At 37.6% G+C, this 15,940-nt stretch overlaps 1 protein-coding gene across 1 annotated transcript in view; it reads right to left on the reverse strand.

Annotated features, from left to right (window-relative positions):
* Malrd1 (MAM and LDL receptor class A domain containing 1) overlaps positions 1-15,940 on the reverse strand; it is a 608,177-nt gene that overhangs the window by 109,826 nt on the left and 482,411 nt on the right. The window contains exon 32 of the mRNA XM_035442808.1: positions 10,758-10,959. Within this exon, the coding sequence (XP_035298699.1) occupies positions 10,758-10,959 (202 nt within the window). The remainder of the gene's footprint in view (positions 1-10,757; positions 10,960-15,940) is intronic.

Consider the following 15,940-nt stretch of genomic DNA (forward strand, 5'->3'; position numbering starts at 1 on the left):
CAGTTCAATTCAGTGTTTCATTGTGGGTATCTGCTTCTACTTCCATCAGCTGCTAGATGAAGTCTCTAGGATGGCATGTAAGTTAACCATCAATTTCATTATCAGGGGAGGGCATTTAAGGTAGCCTCTCTAATGTTGCTTAGATCGTTAGTTGGTGTCATCCTTGTGGATCTCAGGAGACTTCCCTAGTGCCTGATTTCACTCAAACTATAATGGCTCCCTCTATCCTGGTATCTCTTACTTTGTTCTCCTCTATTTTCCCCCCTACAAACCTTCCTGCTCCCTTATGTCTTCCTCACCCCTCCTCTTCTCCCCTTCTCATACTCCTAGCTCCTTATCCCCTCCCCTGCATGCTCCCAATTTGCTCAGGAGATTTGTCCCTTTCCATTTCTCCAGGGAGCCATGTACACTCTTAGAGTCCTCCTTGTTTCCTAGCTTCTCTGGCGGTGTAGACTGTAATCTGGTAATCCTTTGCTCTATGTGTAAAACCCATATATGAGTGAGTTCATACCATGTTTGTCTTTTTGTGACTGGGTTACCTTGCTCAGAGTGGCTTCTTCTAGTTCCATCCATTTGCCTGCGAATTTCAAGATTCCATTTTTTTTTCTGCTGAGTAGTTCTCCACTGTATAAATGTACCACATTTTCTCTATCCATTCTTCAGTTGAGGGGCATTTAGGTTGCTTCCTGGTTCTGGCTATTACAAATAATGCTGCTATAAAGATGGTTGAACAGATGTCCTTGTATGAATGTGCTTCTTTCAGGTATTTGTCTAAGAGTGGAATTGCTGGATCTTGTGGTAGACTGATTCCCATTTTCCTGAGGAATTGCCAAACTGATTTCCAAAGTCGATGTACGAGTTGGCACTCCCCCATCAGTGGAAGATTTTCTCATTTCCTCTCTTAGGGTCTCTATCATCTTTATGAAGTTGTTTTTAAGGTTGTTCTCTTCTGCTTCATCTATGTTGGGATGTTCAGGTTTTGCTGTTGTAGAAACCCTAGACTCTGGTGGCATCATATTGATTTTTCTGTTGTTGGATGTGTTCTAATATTGTTGTCTTCCCATCTCTTCTTCCAGTGGGTGCAGGTGGTGTCTCTTCCTCTCCTTGTGTGTATGGATCTAAGGTTCTCTTCCGGTGGATGCAGGAAGGTCCATTACTCTGATGGGTCTCAAGGTGAGGGCTCGCAGGTCTGAGACACTTGCTCTCCAGGTGGGTGGGAGCGGGACTAGCCCAAAGATGTCAACAGACTCTGGGTTGCTTGGTCCTCAGGGGCCTAGTAGACCTGCTTGCAGACCCCAGGACAGGCGTTCCTAGAGTTGTCAGGCAGAAGTTGGGCCCAAGGCAAGTGCCAAAGTAGCTCACCTCTGCCCTGTGTGGGGGCAGGAGTATCCCAGTGATCTTAGCAGACTCAGGGTTGCTTGGTCCTCAGGGGCCAAGTCAACCTGCCTGTAGACTCCAGAAAAGGAGTTCCCGAGTTATAAGCTATGATATTTCTCAAAGGGAGGATCACAAATTTCTAGTGCTTTGAAATCTGCAATTATAATTATACAATAATCTTATCTAGGCTGTAGTTGATTTATCCTTTGTATATTAGAGCTGATTCATGGATGTAGCAAATGAGGTTACTTGCCTTTATTTATGTCCCTAGCAAATATGTTTTTGTCAGTAGAGAGTAAAGGTGGAAATTGGCAAGTGTTATCTTGAAACTGTATACAAGGGGCCATTCCCTTGACTCTGTTGCAAGCATGTGACTAACAACTATGCTGTGCCCCAACAACAAATGGGCTAAGAAATGCTGCTGTAGACTTCAGTTCTTTGCTGTATGAGCTAGTGTTAAGAAAAGGCATTCTGAAGCAAAATAAAATCTAGAACTATATAGTGCCATCAGAAAACTGCAATTGCTCTTCTGCATTAATACCTGAACAGAGTCTTTGCTCCATCAGTGCTTTGATTTTACATAGAATTTGTAAATTCTAAGTTGAAGAGGGAAAATGTTTTCATTTCCTTTGAGAAAATTGTGGCATCTAATTACTCAGGTAGAATTGAGGGCATGAGTTCAATATATATTTCTCTGTTGATAATAATTCAATGCTTTAAATATTAATTATTTAAATTAATGTATTGCCTAATTTACTATTTGCATTGCCTGAATATACTATAATAATAATGAACAGAGAAGAAAAATATATAGGAATATTTCAAAAAGCTATTTTAATACTCTCCTCCCAATATATTTAAATAAAACTAGTCTTTTTCAACTGAAGTGATAATTTATATATAGATTCTGGGGACTCTACCAATTGTTTCAGAGCAATCTGGAATTTTCCATAAACAGCTTTGACAAATAATGTCATATGTGAGGTTTTTAATTTTATGATTTTTGTATTTATGAGTGTATCTGCATGTATATCTATGAACCACATGCATGTCTAGTGCTCACAGAGGGCAGAGGAGGGCAGTAAATCTTGTGGAAATGAGGTTCCTGACATTTGTGAGCTGCCATGTATGTGTTGGGAATTGAGCCAGGACTTTTGGAAGAACAGCCAGTGATCTTAACCATAACCATTGAACCTTCTTTCCAGTCACCTATATGTGAGTGTGTGTGGATATACATATATACATACATATCAGATTTGTTTTCTAAAAGATCTTAGAAGGGATGAAGGAAATATGTCTTTTAGAAATAACCAATGTTCCTGTGGTAAAAAGTTTAGTAACTGTCATTCACTTCAACTTCAGTAGCAAACAAAGTTCCTCTGTTTCCCCACATACCACTTAATTTTGAGTTATGCAGGCCAGTTCCAGTGTCCCACATTGTGACTGTCTTTGTCCTCTTTATAATGCTGTTTCATTTTTCACTAATGTTTAGTCAGCAGTAAAAATATATTCTTCACAGCAAAACCATTAAATAGTGACCCTCAGTGGGACATTCTTGTGAGTTTCATTGATGTTCCTTGCAAGTCCATGATGCCCAAGGATAACATGGTGAGTGTTATCTATATGATGAATATGTTTAGTGAAAACAACATTGGGTTGAAGGGAAAATGCACACAAATATTTTTGTTCCAAAAGTCAAAAATTAATTTATTTGTAAATATGACCATACTTGATGACTTAGTATGGATACTTATTATAACATAAAGGAGATCAGTTATAAATTGGTTATTATATTAGGGATATTATATCAATATTAAAATATATGAAATTATATGAGGGGTGTTATAATTTTTTACCATAATTCATAAAAACTCTTTGCTTGAGATAACTTTGGATTTTTGGATGTATGTTAATATTTCCCCAAGATCCCTTCGTAATGTAAACAAATACTAACTTAATTTTTCAGAGTATTCATCTGTCTACCATAATGAATTGAGAGATGGCCAATGAACCCTTATTCCAGAGTAGGGTAGTTATTATACTTTTTGTTCCAATTACTAATTACTCAAACATCTTTTGACAATTAATAACTACAGAGAATGTCATCAACTTTTCTATGTTTACCTAAGTACCCATTTTAAGACCTATTGCTTTGATTTTTTATTCTGCATTTTCTTACTCTGAATATACTGTTGAACAACTTCTTTAGGTTTTTATTCAGTCCCCTGAATAAAACACACACACACACACACACACACACACACACACACACACACACACACTTACTTTCTAGTGCTAATTTTATGGTAAGTTCCAGAAAGGCAAATCTCTCATCTTTATTACCACAATAACTGAAAGGATCTTTTATACAACAAAAAGAAATCTAAATGAAAAAATAAGTAAAAATTATATGAAGTTGCCACTATCAAAAGATAAATATGGCTAATATCATTGCCTTTGAGCTTGGCCTCTGGAGCATGTCTTTCTATCTCCTTGACATCACTATGAGTATTCTCCCATGGTATCATTATTTACTATCTCAAAATAAAGAAAGTACCAGTTGGAAGCATACATTTGGCCAATCCTAAATTGGTATTCATATATGATATTCTCAATAGTTAAACTAGCATAATGATTTACACACTACTTTACTTTGGTTTATACATCTTGTCTTCTAATTTTCATAATCACTCCTGAAAATGATGTAACATTTACACCAAATGATGATGTGTATTGACAATAATAAATAAACTGTATTTTAATGGCAAATGGGGAGATAGAACAAGAGTAACCTTAGTCAAATATATGAATTCATACAATAAAAAGTAGAAGAAAATTCCTGACATATTCCAGTCAACTACTAAATTAGTTCCTTACCCTTTAACACAAATATTTTGTTATCTATGTCTATAAAATGACCCCTTCGAAGTAGACCTCTTGTTTTTTTTCCTAGAGTTCTTGTCTCCATAACTTTAGTCCTGTTGAATGACTAGCTAAGAACTCTCTGCCCTTTATCTCCTCATGTGAAAATCCTTCTTTGATTTCAAGGGCAAAGCCAAAACTGGCTTCTTCAGTAAGTATCCATAATCTTCTCCATGGGAAGTAGCATTCTATTTTAGAATCCCTACCTTTTAAGTTTGCAATTCCCTTGTGTGTACTGTGCAATTTAAGACATTCATAGTTTGTTGTTGATGGTCTAGTTTTCCTGTATTAAAATATTCTCATTGCCATTACCCCATTTTGTTTATTTTCAATATAGCAATAACAAGTGAATTTGACTTTAAGATTGATTGGGAATCATACACTCGAGTCAGTAGAGAGAACACACATATGGTAGGAATTATAGATAAATTTAATATGTTTAAAGCAATTAGAATGCATGAAGCAATTTTATAGTTTTGTATCAACTAGTGGCTCATAAATTGGCCTCATTTTAAACTGCATGGTGATGAATGAACAAAATGCTCAAAGAAAAAGATTATCAGTCAATCCTAATTCACTTATTGGTTTATGGGAGATTATTAGGCTTTAAAGCTATTATGGGGGGTTCATAAAGCTCTTGCTGTCTGTTAGTAGGTGGCATTCTGCTTTACTTTTCAAATGGATTTCTTAGACTTCAAGATAAGAAAATAAGAATCATAAACTTTAATTAGAAGTGAGAATCATGCGGGTTCAAGGGGTCAAACATTCTTCTTTTGCTCAACTTCCTTTGGGGAAGCCACCTGCCATGGCAGGGTTGCTTGCTCTTGCTTCCCTGCTGAGCATTAGGCAAGAGGGAATTCAGACAGATAAGTGGAAGAAATCCAAGTGACAACCATGGAAAAGTCACCCCCAGTGTGAAATGTACTCTATCACCTGAATTTCACAAAAACCTCAGACTAGGCCCAGAGGTAAAACACAGATCATACAGAAATCTATCTGTCTTCCTCTTAAAGATGAATGGTTTAAAATGACCAACATAAATAAATAAATGAATAAATAAATAGGCTTGAAGTTACATCCTAATTGAAATTATTCCTTGGGTTTGCTTTGTAGGTTGAGAGAGAGGAAACAAGAATGTGGCCTCCATTCAGGAATGGGTAGAAACTTATTTTTCAGAAGTCATAATATAAAACCAAAACCAAAACCAAAGCAGATACCCTCATGAGATTCCCTAGTTTCCTGTTGCCTTGGATTACTCTAAATTCTCTCTTATTTTTTTGGCACCTTGATCATTAATGACAATTTATATTTAGTAAGTTGAAATAAAAGGAATACCCTGGGTTAATATTTCTTTTCTTTGGTCTTAGGTATCTTAAGGGTCTATTTTCTTTATATTTAACAAAAACAAGTTAGTTGGAGAATAAAATGTCCATGTTAGACACACAAGACAGCCTTCTGAGATTTTGGAAGTCATCAGCAAAGCTTGATGTCTGCTGTGCTTATGTAGTGGATAGGACACCAGACAGCATATTCTGGTGAGGATATTAATCAGTGGATGATTAGATATGTATGGCCATGTATGAGTTATTCTCAGGCTTAAAAATATCATTGCTCATTTGCCTACTAAAATGGCTAATGTAAATGTTTATGAAGGGAAATTATAAATCCTGCATGTGATCTTTCATGGATTCGAAAAGTCAAGCCAAATGGGCAGTAACTTGGTTCATTGAGGATTTGAACCCAGTGCTTGATTTTAATGTGTACCAGGATAGAATCTAGTGGCACTGGGTTCCTAAGGTGGGCATACCAAAGTAGCACAGTCTGGGTGGTCTAAATAATAAATGTTTAACAGTATGATGGCACCCATCTGTAATCAGAACACTTGAGAGTCTGAGGCAGGAAGATCATGAGTTCAAGTCCTGCTATGGCTCCATTGTAAAACCCTGTCAAAAACAAAAACAACAAAAATCCACATGTCTTTATTTACCAACAGGTTCAGAAGCCAGACATTTGAGTACAAGTCTTTCTTAGAGGTAGGCTCCCTTTGAAGGCTCCATGGAAAAAGCTGGTCCATTCTTTTTTCTTACATTCTTGCTTTGCTAAGTACCCAGGTAAACTATAGCTTGTAGATGGATTACTTTTAATCTCTGCTTATTTCAGGATATAGAATTCTGTGTGTCCATTTCTGTGTGACTTTTCTTATAAGGACACTGGCCACATTAGTTTAGAGGGTCTCACCTACTCCAGTTTGAGATCATCCCAGGTCTCATTATGTCTTCAAAAACCTCATTTCTAAGTAAGACTAAATTCTGAGGGTTCTGAGAATGATGTGGATTTGGAGTGTTTCAGTTTTATTCTGATTCACTGTGATGAAAAACAAACAGACAAACAAACAAAACAAAAACAAAAATCTAATTAAAAACAACTTGAGGTGGGGAGGTTTTATTTAATTTACACTTCCAGGCCACAACTCATCATTGAGAGAAGTCAGAACTGGAACTTAAGGCAGGAACCTAGAGGTAGGACCATGGAGGAACACTGCAGGCTGGTTCACTGGCTTATACTCAGCCAGGGTTCTCCTACAACCTAGGACCACACAGCTGAGGAAGCTGTGCCTGGATACACCAACTAGTCAAGACTGTCCTTTACGGACATGCCCATGGACCTTGATCTATGCAGTTCCTTAAAGAGAAGTTTCAAAGAGAACCCACCTCTAAGGAGGTCTGGAACTCAAATATCTGGCCTTTAGAACTGTTGGAAAATAAAGATCTGTGGATTTTTATTGTTTCTGTTTTTGACAGGGTTTTACAGTGGAACCCCAGCAGGCCTTGAACTCATGATCTTCCTGCCTCAGACTCTTTAGGGTTCTGATTACAGATATGTGCCACCACAGTATGCAATTAAGGTTTCTTTACTCAGATGGCTCTTGGCTGTGTCACATTGACAATAAAGGCTCCCCAGGATGTTGGGAAGACATTTTTCAGACCAGCAGAGCTGTGACATCTGGTGTGGAGACATGTGCCTCCTACCTGTGCCTCAACCTGCACTGGTATGCCCAGATATCCACCTACTCATTTGACTCCTAGTGAAACTGTGTAGAACTATATCACAAACGGTATGGGATAATCCATTCATTGTTCAATACTACACCCTCCCCTGCAGTTTTGGAAACATCTGTGCCCTCACAACCTTCTAAAATGTTTCTTCATCATGGAGAAAAAATGTGATCCTCTTTAGTCAAAGGAGGGAGAAGAAAAAGAGAAACCACCTCCCACTCCTGGAAATGCACAAAAAGAAAACCTATTCTATTGTTTACCCAGGTTAGGTGCAGAGCCCTCTGTCTCTTGATTGCTGCAGGGAGTATACAAGGGAGGAGGGATCAACTCTCCTATTCTCATGCCCTCAAGGATGGCTCACCTGCACCCCGGATAACACGGTCAGCTTTAGTGTGCTGCTCAGGTGGGGTACATGGCTCGGCCGCAGATGGTGGGGGGCAGGGCTAGTTCTCTTACTCATGTGATACCAGGGCCAGCTCTTTCACCTCCCACAGTCATAGATAAGGAGGGTGGTGGAAGTGTATGCTGAGAGACCTGCACTTCCCTGGCCTTCCCTATGGCCCGTCCATTTGTATGCATCATTCTGGAGTCTCTATGCCAAAACTATCCTTGCCTCCTCTGCCACCAAGGAAGGTGTTTTCTAGGCTGGGGAAGGGTTTGGTCTTCAAACTCAAGTGGGAAACATGAATTCTCTGTGGATCACAGTCTCCACCCCAGATGAAGCTGGACCAGGCCAGAGGGAACCTGGTGATGCCACCCTTGGCAGGCATCACTGATGGGTGTTGAACTCCCAGCAGGGGCACCAGGTGCTCTTTTGCTTGGGCACTCTTAGAACAGGCCTTCTGGTTTGAGTGTGGGTGAGCCAAATCTGAAAGCCTGAGAGCAGGAGAACTATCCCAGTGTCTTGCTGCAGTGTTTTGGGTGAGCTAGCCAAGGCAGTGCTGGAGAGCTTGCCCAGGTAGTGACAATGAGGGAAAGCTGGCACATTGGCTAAAACAGCTAACACCCAGACCCAGAACCAGGGTTGAGACACCTCACCCCAACATCCATCTCATCTATTGACTGTTGGAGCATGGTGAAGGAACTGCACCTGGAGATCCAAAGCTACAGCATCTCCATGACAACAGGCAACAACAGAACATCCAAGAGGACCCTCAGTATGGATACTGTAGCAGAAGCCAGAGGCCTCTAACTAGACGAATGACTCAGCAATGAACACTTAGAGATGAATGGGATAGAAGAAAAATTTTGTGACTCAGTGGGCCACACTACAGCTTCCATAATGAGATTTTTCTTCTTCATCTCCTCCTCCTTCTCCTGTTCCTCCTTCTCTTATTCTCTTGTTTTTGTTTGGTTTGGTTTTTGTTTTCTCTTTTAATGTTTTTTTTTGGGGGGGGGAGGGAGAGGTTACAGAGGTTGAGGGAAGATGTAATGGGATGAGGAGATATTTGGGATCAGGATGCATGATGTGAAATCCACAAAGACTCAATAAAAAAGAATTAAAAACATATTCTATGAAAGTGAAAGCATTCCCTGGTTCAGTAAGAGTTTGGGGGGGTTTATTACAAAAGCAGAAAGTTATCCAAGTTAACATCATGTCTTACTGAGGTTTGTCCAGACTGTGCCAACTGAGGGAAGAACAGAGAAAGTAGTCTAGACATTAGAACAGTTTTTTGTTTCCCCTTTGTGAAGGGCTAAGATATGAATCAATACTGGAAGGAATTAAGAAAATACCTGTCTCCCACTTCTCATAGCAAGTGCTCACTATCCAGGTCCTATATTATAAGGATATTTGCATTTCATAGCTATGTTTCAGTGGAAAACTGTATCCCACTCTCAGGATTTCTAGCCAATAAAATATATATTTTAGAGAGGAGTTTATTGAAAACCATCAGTTTATAAATGTTACATAAAACATTCATCCCTTACTCAGCAGAACTGGTAAACTCTTTTCATTCTTTCCTTTTCTCTCCCCCTTCCCTCACTTCTTCCTATCGCCTGTCTCCCTCTGCCTTGCCTGCTCTCTTGACAGGTTCTCATTCTGTAGCCCAAGATGCTCCAAAATTCAAAATCCTCCTCCTGTCTTAGCCTCCCTGGTGTTAAATGCCACAGACATGCACCGCTGGCCCTGGTAGGAAAGAAGTTTTGTTTACTTATTACCAACTGCTGCTGAGTTGTCTTAGCACATACTTCTCAGGAATTAAATCTCGTGCTATCATTTTTGAAAGTCTAAAAATTCTGAGTTGTCTACTTCCTGGAAATTTAACACAAGGAGAGGAATGTTACTGGTGCAAAGCATCTCCATGACCTATTCTTCCATGACATAGATATTTCTGCCACATAGTGATAGAAGAATCAGATAACTGAAAAATAAAAGACAGATCATCCACAGAGCTTATGTCTAATGCTTCCCCATATAGTAAAGAGCTGAGTCTTAATCAATCTTCATATTTCTCAAAGTTTCAAAGGGCTGGGTTATTATTGTTTGAAGTAACAATGAGAAAATTTGACTCAAAGTAATGAAAGTAAATCCATTTATGCTATACCTTTTAATATTAATTCTAATACATAATTTTAGTTGGGGAAAGATTAAAACAATGATTTAAAGTTTGGAGCATGACTTAGAGATTTAAAAAAATAACTTGTCTAGTATGCACAAGGCCCTGGGTGTAATCCATAGCAACACACACACACACACACACACACACACACACACACACACACACACACACTAATGGTAATACAAATAAATAAAGCAATGATCTTTTAAACATATAACTTCATTTCCTATACATTTCTTCACAATTCAAAACAAAATTGCTTCAAGTAGACATTTAAGAGTATAGCAAAAAAATAATACCAAGAAAAAGATACTATTCACAATTTTCTCAGAGTCATATATTATTTTGTGTGCTCTTTCAGACAGCACAGATGGTATCTGTAGAATATTAATGTGGTTTCATATTTTCTTTGTCATTTTCTATATTTAATAAAAAAGCAGCACAGTCTTCCATTGATATTAGTTATGTCCTTCACATTCCCAACATATTATGAATATTTTCTTCCACAATATATTTTCAATGGGTAATTCACATGCTCCACACTTCTCTAAAATTTTCATTGTATTACTAAAATCACATGGAAAGATATCTCTACCAGCACTGAAAGATCAACATTTCTTTAAACTGCTTTAGTGCAGTGTTAATTTGGTGCCTAACTGTCACGAAAATTTCATGGCCAAGTTCATGGGAAGAGAGACTACCTCTTGATATAATCACACATATTCATTACTTAGGAATGGGATTCATTTAGAAGTAAATGCTATTCATCTGAATCTCCCAGTTGCTGTATATTTAGATATGAAACTAATGTCTGCTCCTATTTTCTGAAGGAATCACTTACCTCCAGAAGCACACTCAGGGGTAAAAGTGATGTCATCAAGAGCAATAAAGATGTCTTCCTTTTCACCCAAATCAGCCTCAAATGCCACCTTGAATGGACTGTTACTAGAGAGAGGTACATGTGCGTAGGTCCATCCAGTGTTTTTATTTTGCATCATGGACCACATAAGGATGTTTAGTCCCGATTCCTCAATGATATACACCTAAAACAATAACCAGAGAAAATAACTTTTGTGGTTGGATGTTAGAGGTATATTTAAGCATCTTCAAAATAATTGATTTGGATTATTCAAGTTCATTTACTAACCAGAGTAATATATACAAAATCTTTAACATTACAACAGAAAATCTCCCTGCATTAATTACATCAATATTCAGCATTAAACACTGAAGCAAAATGACTGACATTCGTAAGAAACAAGACAGAACACTTTTTATTATAATATTATAGTTAAGGTTTTTGACAGATTAACTCTCCAGTACTTAGTTACATGATATCTATGAAGAGTGACATCTATGAAGAGGTTATGCAAGTATGAGCATCCATGCTTAGACAACAAAAGATTGGGCTGCTTTAGCAGCAATTATGCTTCCAGGAAAAGCATGTAAAGGCAGAGACACACTGTTTAGCTTTTCCTGACCTCCAATGCTATATCTCACAGACACTTCATATTACTGCAGCATGGAAAGAAGGTCTCTGTGTGTTGTTGGATTCCCAAATGGACACAGCAGGATACCAGAAACACTTTGCTTGTTTCATTCAGTATTTAGCTCATTAAAAGTAGTGTAGGGAAGGCATGAGTGAGAAGAGAGCACTGCTTGAGAGCTCCAGCAACTCTCAGTTGTTCTGTGTTTAATCACCACAGATGGGTCAAAGAAGAAAAACGAAGATTCAGCTTCATGCTTAGAAGGGCATGGTTTAGCATAGCTTAACTTAAAAAAATACTCCAATCTCCTTTCACCAAAAGAAAATATCCACAATAGCAAATATGTAGATTTCTCTGGAAAATAAGAGCTTAATAGAAGTTCACCTAAGTAATAAAATATAAAAATAACAGCAATGATGTCAATATTAATAAAAGTTTAACTCATTTCAATATTTTATATTTGATTAGCTGCTGCTGGTATGTGAGTATAAGGTAGGACTATTAACTGCCATCATGAACTCTAGAGTTGCAGAAATAGAGATCTAATAATTAAAAATGCACAAAGCACAAAAGTATACTGTTGGTTGTAATATACAAGGAGCTTTGACATCACCATCACACTCCTTACAAACAATAAAGGCATCTATCTGAACATTTGAAAATGAGCAACTCTTCTCAGATACTCGGAGATACAGGAAAACCACTTTTTCAAAAATGAAAGAAGGACAGGAAGTAAGGTGGGAGGAAGATGGAGAAAGATTGAATAGCAATTTATGGCCACAGATGTTAAGGACAAAATAGAACCTAAGAAACAATTGTAAATGACACATCCCAGGACACAGTCTCACTTGAAGCAGTCAAGCCTTGATTCAAAGAACCTGAATTTTGGAACCAGGCGATGGTCTATTCACAAAAATCACCTATTTGAAAGCCTGCCTTCCACCCTTCATGGGACCCACATCGAAAGGCAAAAAGTCATTCCCAAAAGTTTCCCTGTGACCAATACACATTAAGTGACAGGAATGTGATATACTGCACACACCACATGCACATGTGCTCCCAAACACACACACACACACACACACACACACACACACACACACACACACACACACACAGGGGAGTATGCCTGAATAAGGATAAAATAGTAACAAGAAAAACAAACTGAATTTAAAGCTCTAGGATTACAGAAATCCGTTACCCACACTACAAACAAACAAATGGGGTTCTGTATAATAACAGGAAAATATACCTGAACAAAAGCTCATATTTAAGAAGAAATTTCTCTGGATACTCAAAGGTAGCATATACCCAGAGCAAACACTAAACAGATTAACCTCTTCTCATAAAGCCTCATACTAAAGGACTGTGTGCATCCAGTTGCTTGTATTCCTTATATAACAAGCTGTCAGAAGAAAAGAACAACAAAAAGCATATACATGACATACTACACGGCAAAAGACAGCATAGCTTAAAGAACTGGAACAAACCTCAAATCAGATTTTGAGATGGGAAAGAGGCAGGTGGAGAACTTGCTATTTTAGCTTTAAGCAGCATCATCCAACAAGAAAAGATATACAAGGTCAGATGAAAACTCCAGTAAAGGCAAAAAGAGACTGTTACAAATAAATACTATATCAGAAATGAATAATGTCCTTGTTGGATTTTATGGACTCAACACAGTAGAGGAAAGAATTGGGGAACATGAAAACAATGTCAAAATTTCAAGTGGAACCACCCCTAAAAACCAAACAAATGAAAAAATAATAGTAGAACAGGCTACTTGAGGGCTATGGACTGACTACTTCTCGCATGATATACATCAAACCAAAGATCTGGGAGGACTTGAGAACATCTAGAAAGATAAAAAGCAGCACAGGCATTTACCAGCACCTAGACAGTCAAACTCCAGAGATGCAAAGACAGAGAAAAAAACTTGAAGAACCCTATTGGGAAAATATCCTTCAATTTTCAATGAGGAAGTAAAAGGATACAAGGCCCTTCTCTGTGGATTCTTGACTATGCAAGTCAAAAGGGGGCTGTAACATAGAACATGAAGTATTTTTAAACACTAAAAGATGTCAATAAGAAAGCCTCTGCACTCCTAGGAGGCCACTGGTATTGGATTAGTATTTTTCCCTGGTTCAAGAAGATACTTTGAGAGCCCATCCCATGTGAAGGGATGCACTCTTGCTCTGGACACATGGGGAAGGACCTAGGCCCAGCCCAGGATGATGTGGTGGACCTTGTGGAGCCCCTGTTGAGGGCCCTACGCTGCCTGGGGAGTGGAGGGTGGATGGGGTCCGGGGTAGGTCAGGGTTGGGTAGGAGAGGTGAGGGTGAGGGGAGGGAGAGGGAGAAGGAATTGACACGTGAAACAAGCTTGTTCCTAATTTGAACTAATAAAAAAATAAAAAAATTCTTTGTCAAGTCAAATGTTATCAAAGAATAATAAAACCTTGTTCAGATAAGTAAAATATTGAGGAAAATCTTTGTAGACCTAATTTGCAAATAAAGTTAGGAGGATTTTTCTTATCAGATACAGGGAAAATAATACAGGCCAAAATATAAAATGGATAAAAAGTAAGACTGTTATAGAAGAAACAAATTGAAACTTGAATTGTTTGTTGTTTTTATTCCTCTTTAGTTATTCATTCAGATAAGTTGATGCAGATAATAAGAATATTCTTCTATGTTGCTTTAGCTTTTGGATATGAGAAATCAATGATTGTTACAAAAGAAATGTAGGGAAAGTTGAAAGCATTCTATTATGAAGTATTTAGAATACCTGGGAAACTGTACAACATTATTTGAAAATGACCTTGGATTTGTTTTAAGTGCACATTGACAACTTATGAGAAAACTAAATATAATTTGAAAAGCAGAACCATTGATAGACTCAGAGTAGAGGATTTCAACCTAGTAAAATGCTGAAGTAAACCAGAAGTGAAAATACAATGGTGAGTGTGGTAGGGAGAGGCAAGCAACAGTATGGTAGCTATTTATTCAAGTATCAATGCTTGCTTCAAATACAAATATACCAACTGAAAGGAGGCATTTTCAGAGGCAACTAAATCTTAAGATCCAAGTATATGCTTCTTTGAGGGAACCCAATTAAATATTAGGGCATAGATAGATGAAAACTAATAGGATGAAGGAAAAATAAACAGTGATAACACTAATTGAAAGAAATGTAGAGAAGCTGTATTAATGTTGGGCAAAACAGATTTCAGAGAAAGAAAGATTTAACAGGGATAATGAAGTCATTACTGTAGACTCAATGTTTTGTCCTTATAGGCAAACATGTTGAAGCCCCAAGGTGATGCTATTCAAGTGTGCAACCTTTAGGAAGTGATGAGGTCCCAGGAACTGCCCTCCTCAATTTGATTAGTACCTGAGTGATGGAAGCCTGGGGGAGTTTGCTGAGAATTTTTCTCATGTAAGGACAGACTAGAAATAATATTTTCTACTTACAAACTGGTTACTCATTCTAAAGTCTTTTGTTATTGTAGCCCTAATGAAGTGAGACAAAAGTAGATCATAAAAGTTTCCTTAGTGTATGTGTATCTAACAACAGCATATCAAATACTTGAGGCAAAAGCACATGTATCTGCAAGGACAAGGGAAAATAGTCTATTATTATAGCTGAAGACTTGGACCTTTCTTTACCAGTGATTGACAGATCAGAGGAGGACAAGGCAGTCAAGACATGTTTGAAGTGAAAAACATCAATCAACCCGGTCTCATTTACATTTATACAATGTTTCATTTAGCAGCAGAGTAAGATACATTCTTCCCAAGCTTACATATAAATGTCACTAGAGTGGATGGCATTCTGGAAAACAAAACACACTATAGCCAAGTCAAATGAATGGAAGTGATACGGCTCTCAGAACACAGTAAAATTAAACTAGAAGACCATAATGGGTAGATAACACTTTGAGCAAAGAAGTTTCAGAGTAAACTAAATGATGTTTCAAAATAACTCAAACTGGAACCATCAGAGTTTAATCACGTTTGAAATCTAGGTGTAATGAATGGGTCATTTTTGAAACACACTTAAATCAGCACTCACTAAGAGAAAAATCATTAATCAAAATAGAAATTTACCTGTTAAAGAGTTTGAATGGATCAGTAACTTTCCAAACAATACAAAAGCCCAAGCCAGCATTAGAAATGAAAACTACACATCAATATTTCTCATGAACATTAAAAGGAAAAAATAACTCAAAATTACTAACAAATAAAATCTAACAATATATTAAGAATAATCCAATGCCACAAGCAAAGGGAATTTATTCCAAGCATATTAGGCCGGTAAAAATTCAATACTGATTCAATATATCAGTATATCAATATATCATATCAATAGGCTATAGACAAAAAGTCTTATATTCACACATGTAAACATATATATGGGATGGAAAATACTGACATAAACTCTCAGGAGTCCTGGAGAACCAGAAACAGCCACCAGCACACACAAACAGTAAGGACTTTTGGAAATTTTATATAAATAGAAACTGTTTGGTGAAAAC

This window comes from Cricetulus griseus, chromosome 3 (genome assembly GCF_003668045.3).
Source record: "Cricetulus griseus strain 17A/GY chromosome 3, alternate assembly CriGri-PICRH-1.0, whole genome shotgun sequence".
Classification (NCBI taxonomy): Eukaryota; Metazoa; Chordata; class Mammalia; order Rodentia; family Cricetidae; genus Cricetulus; species Cricetulus griseus.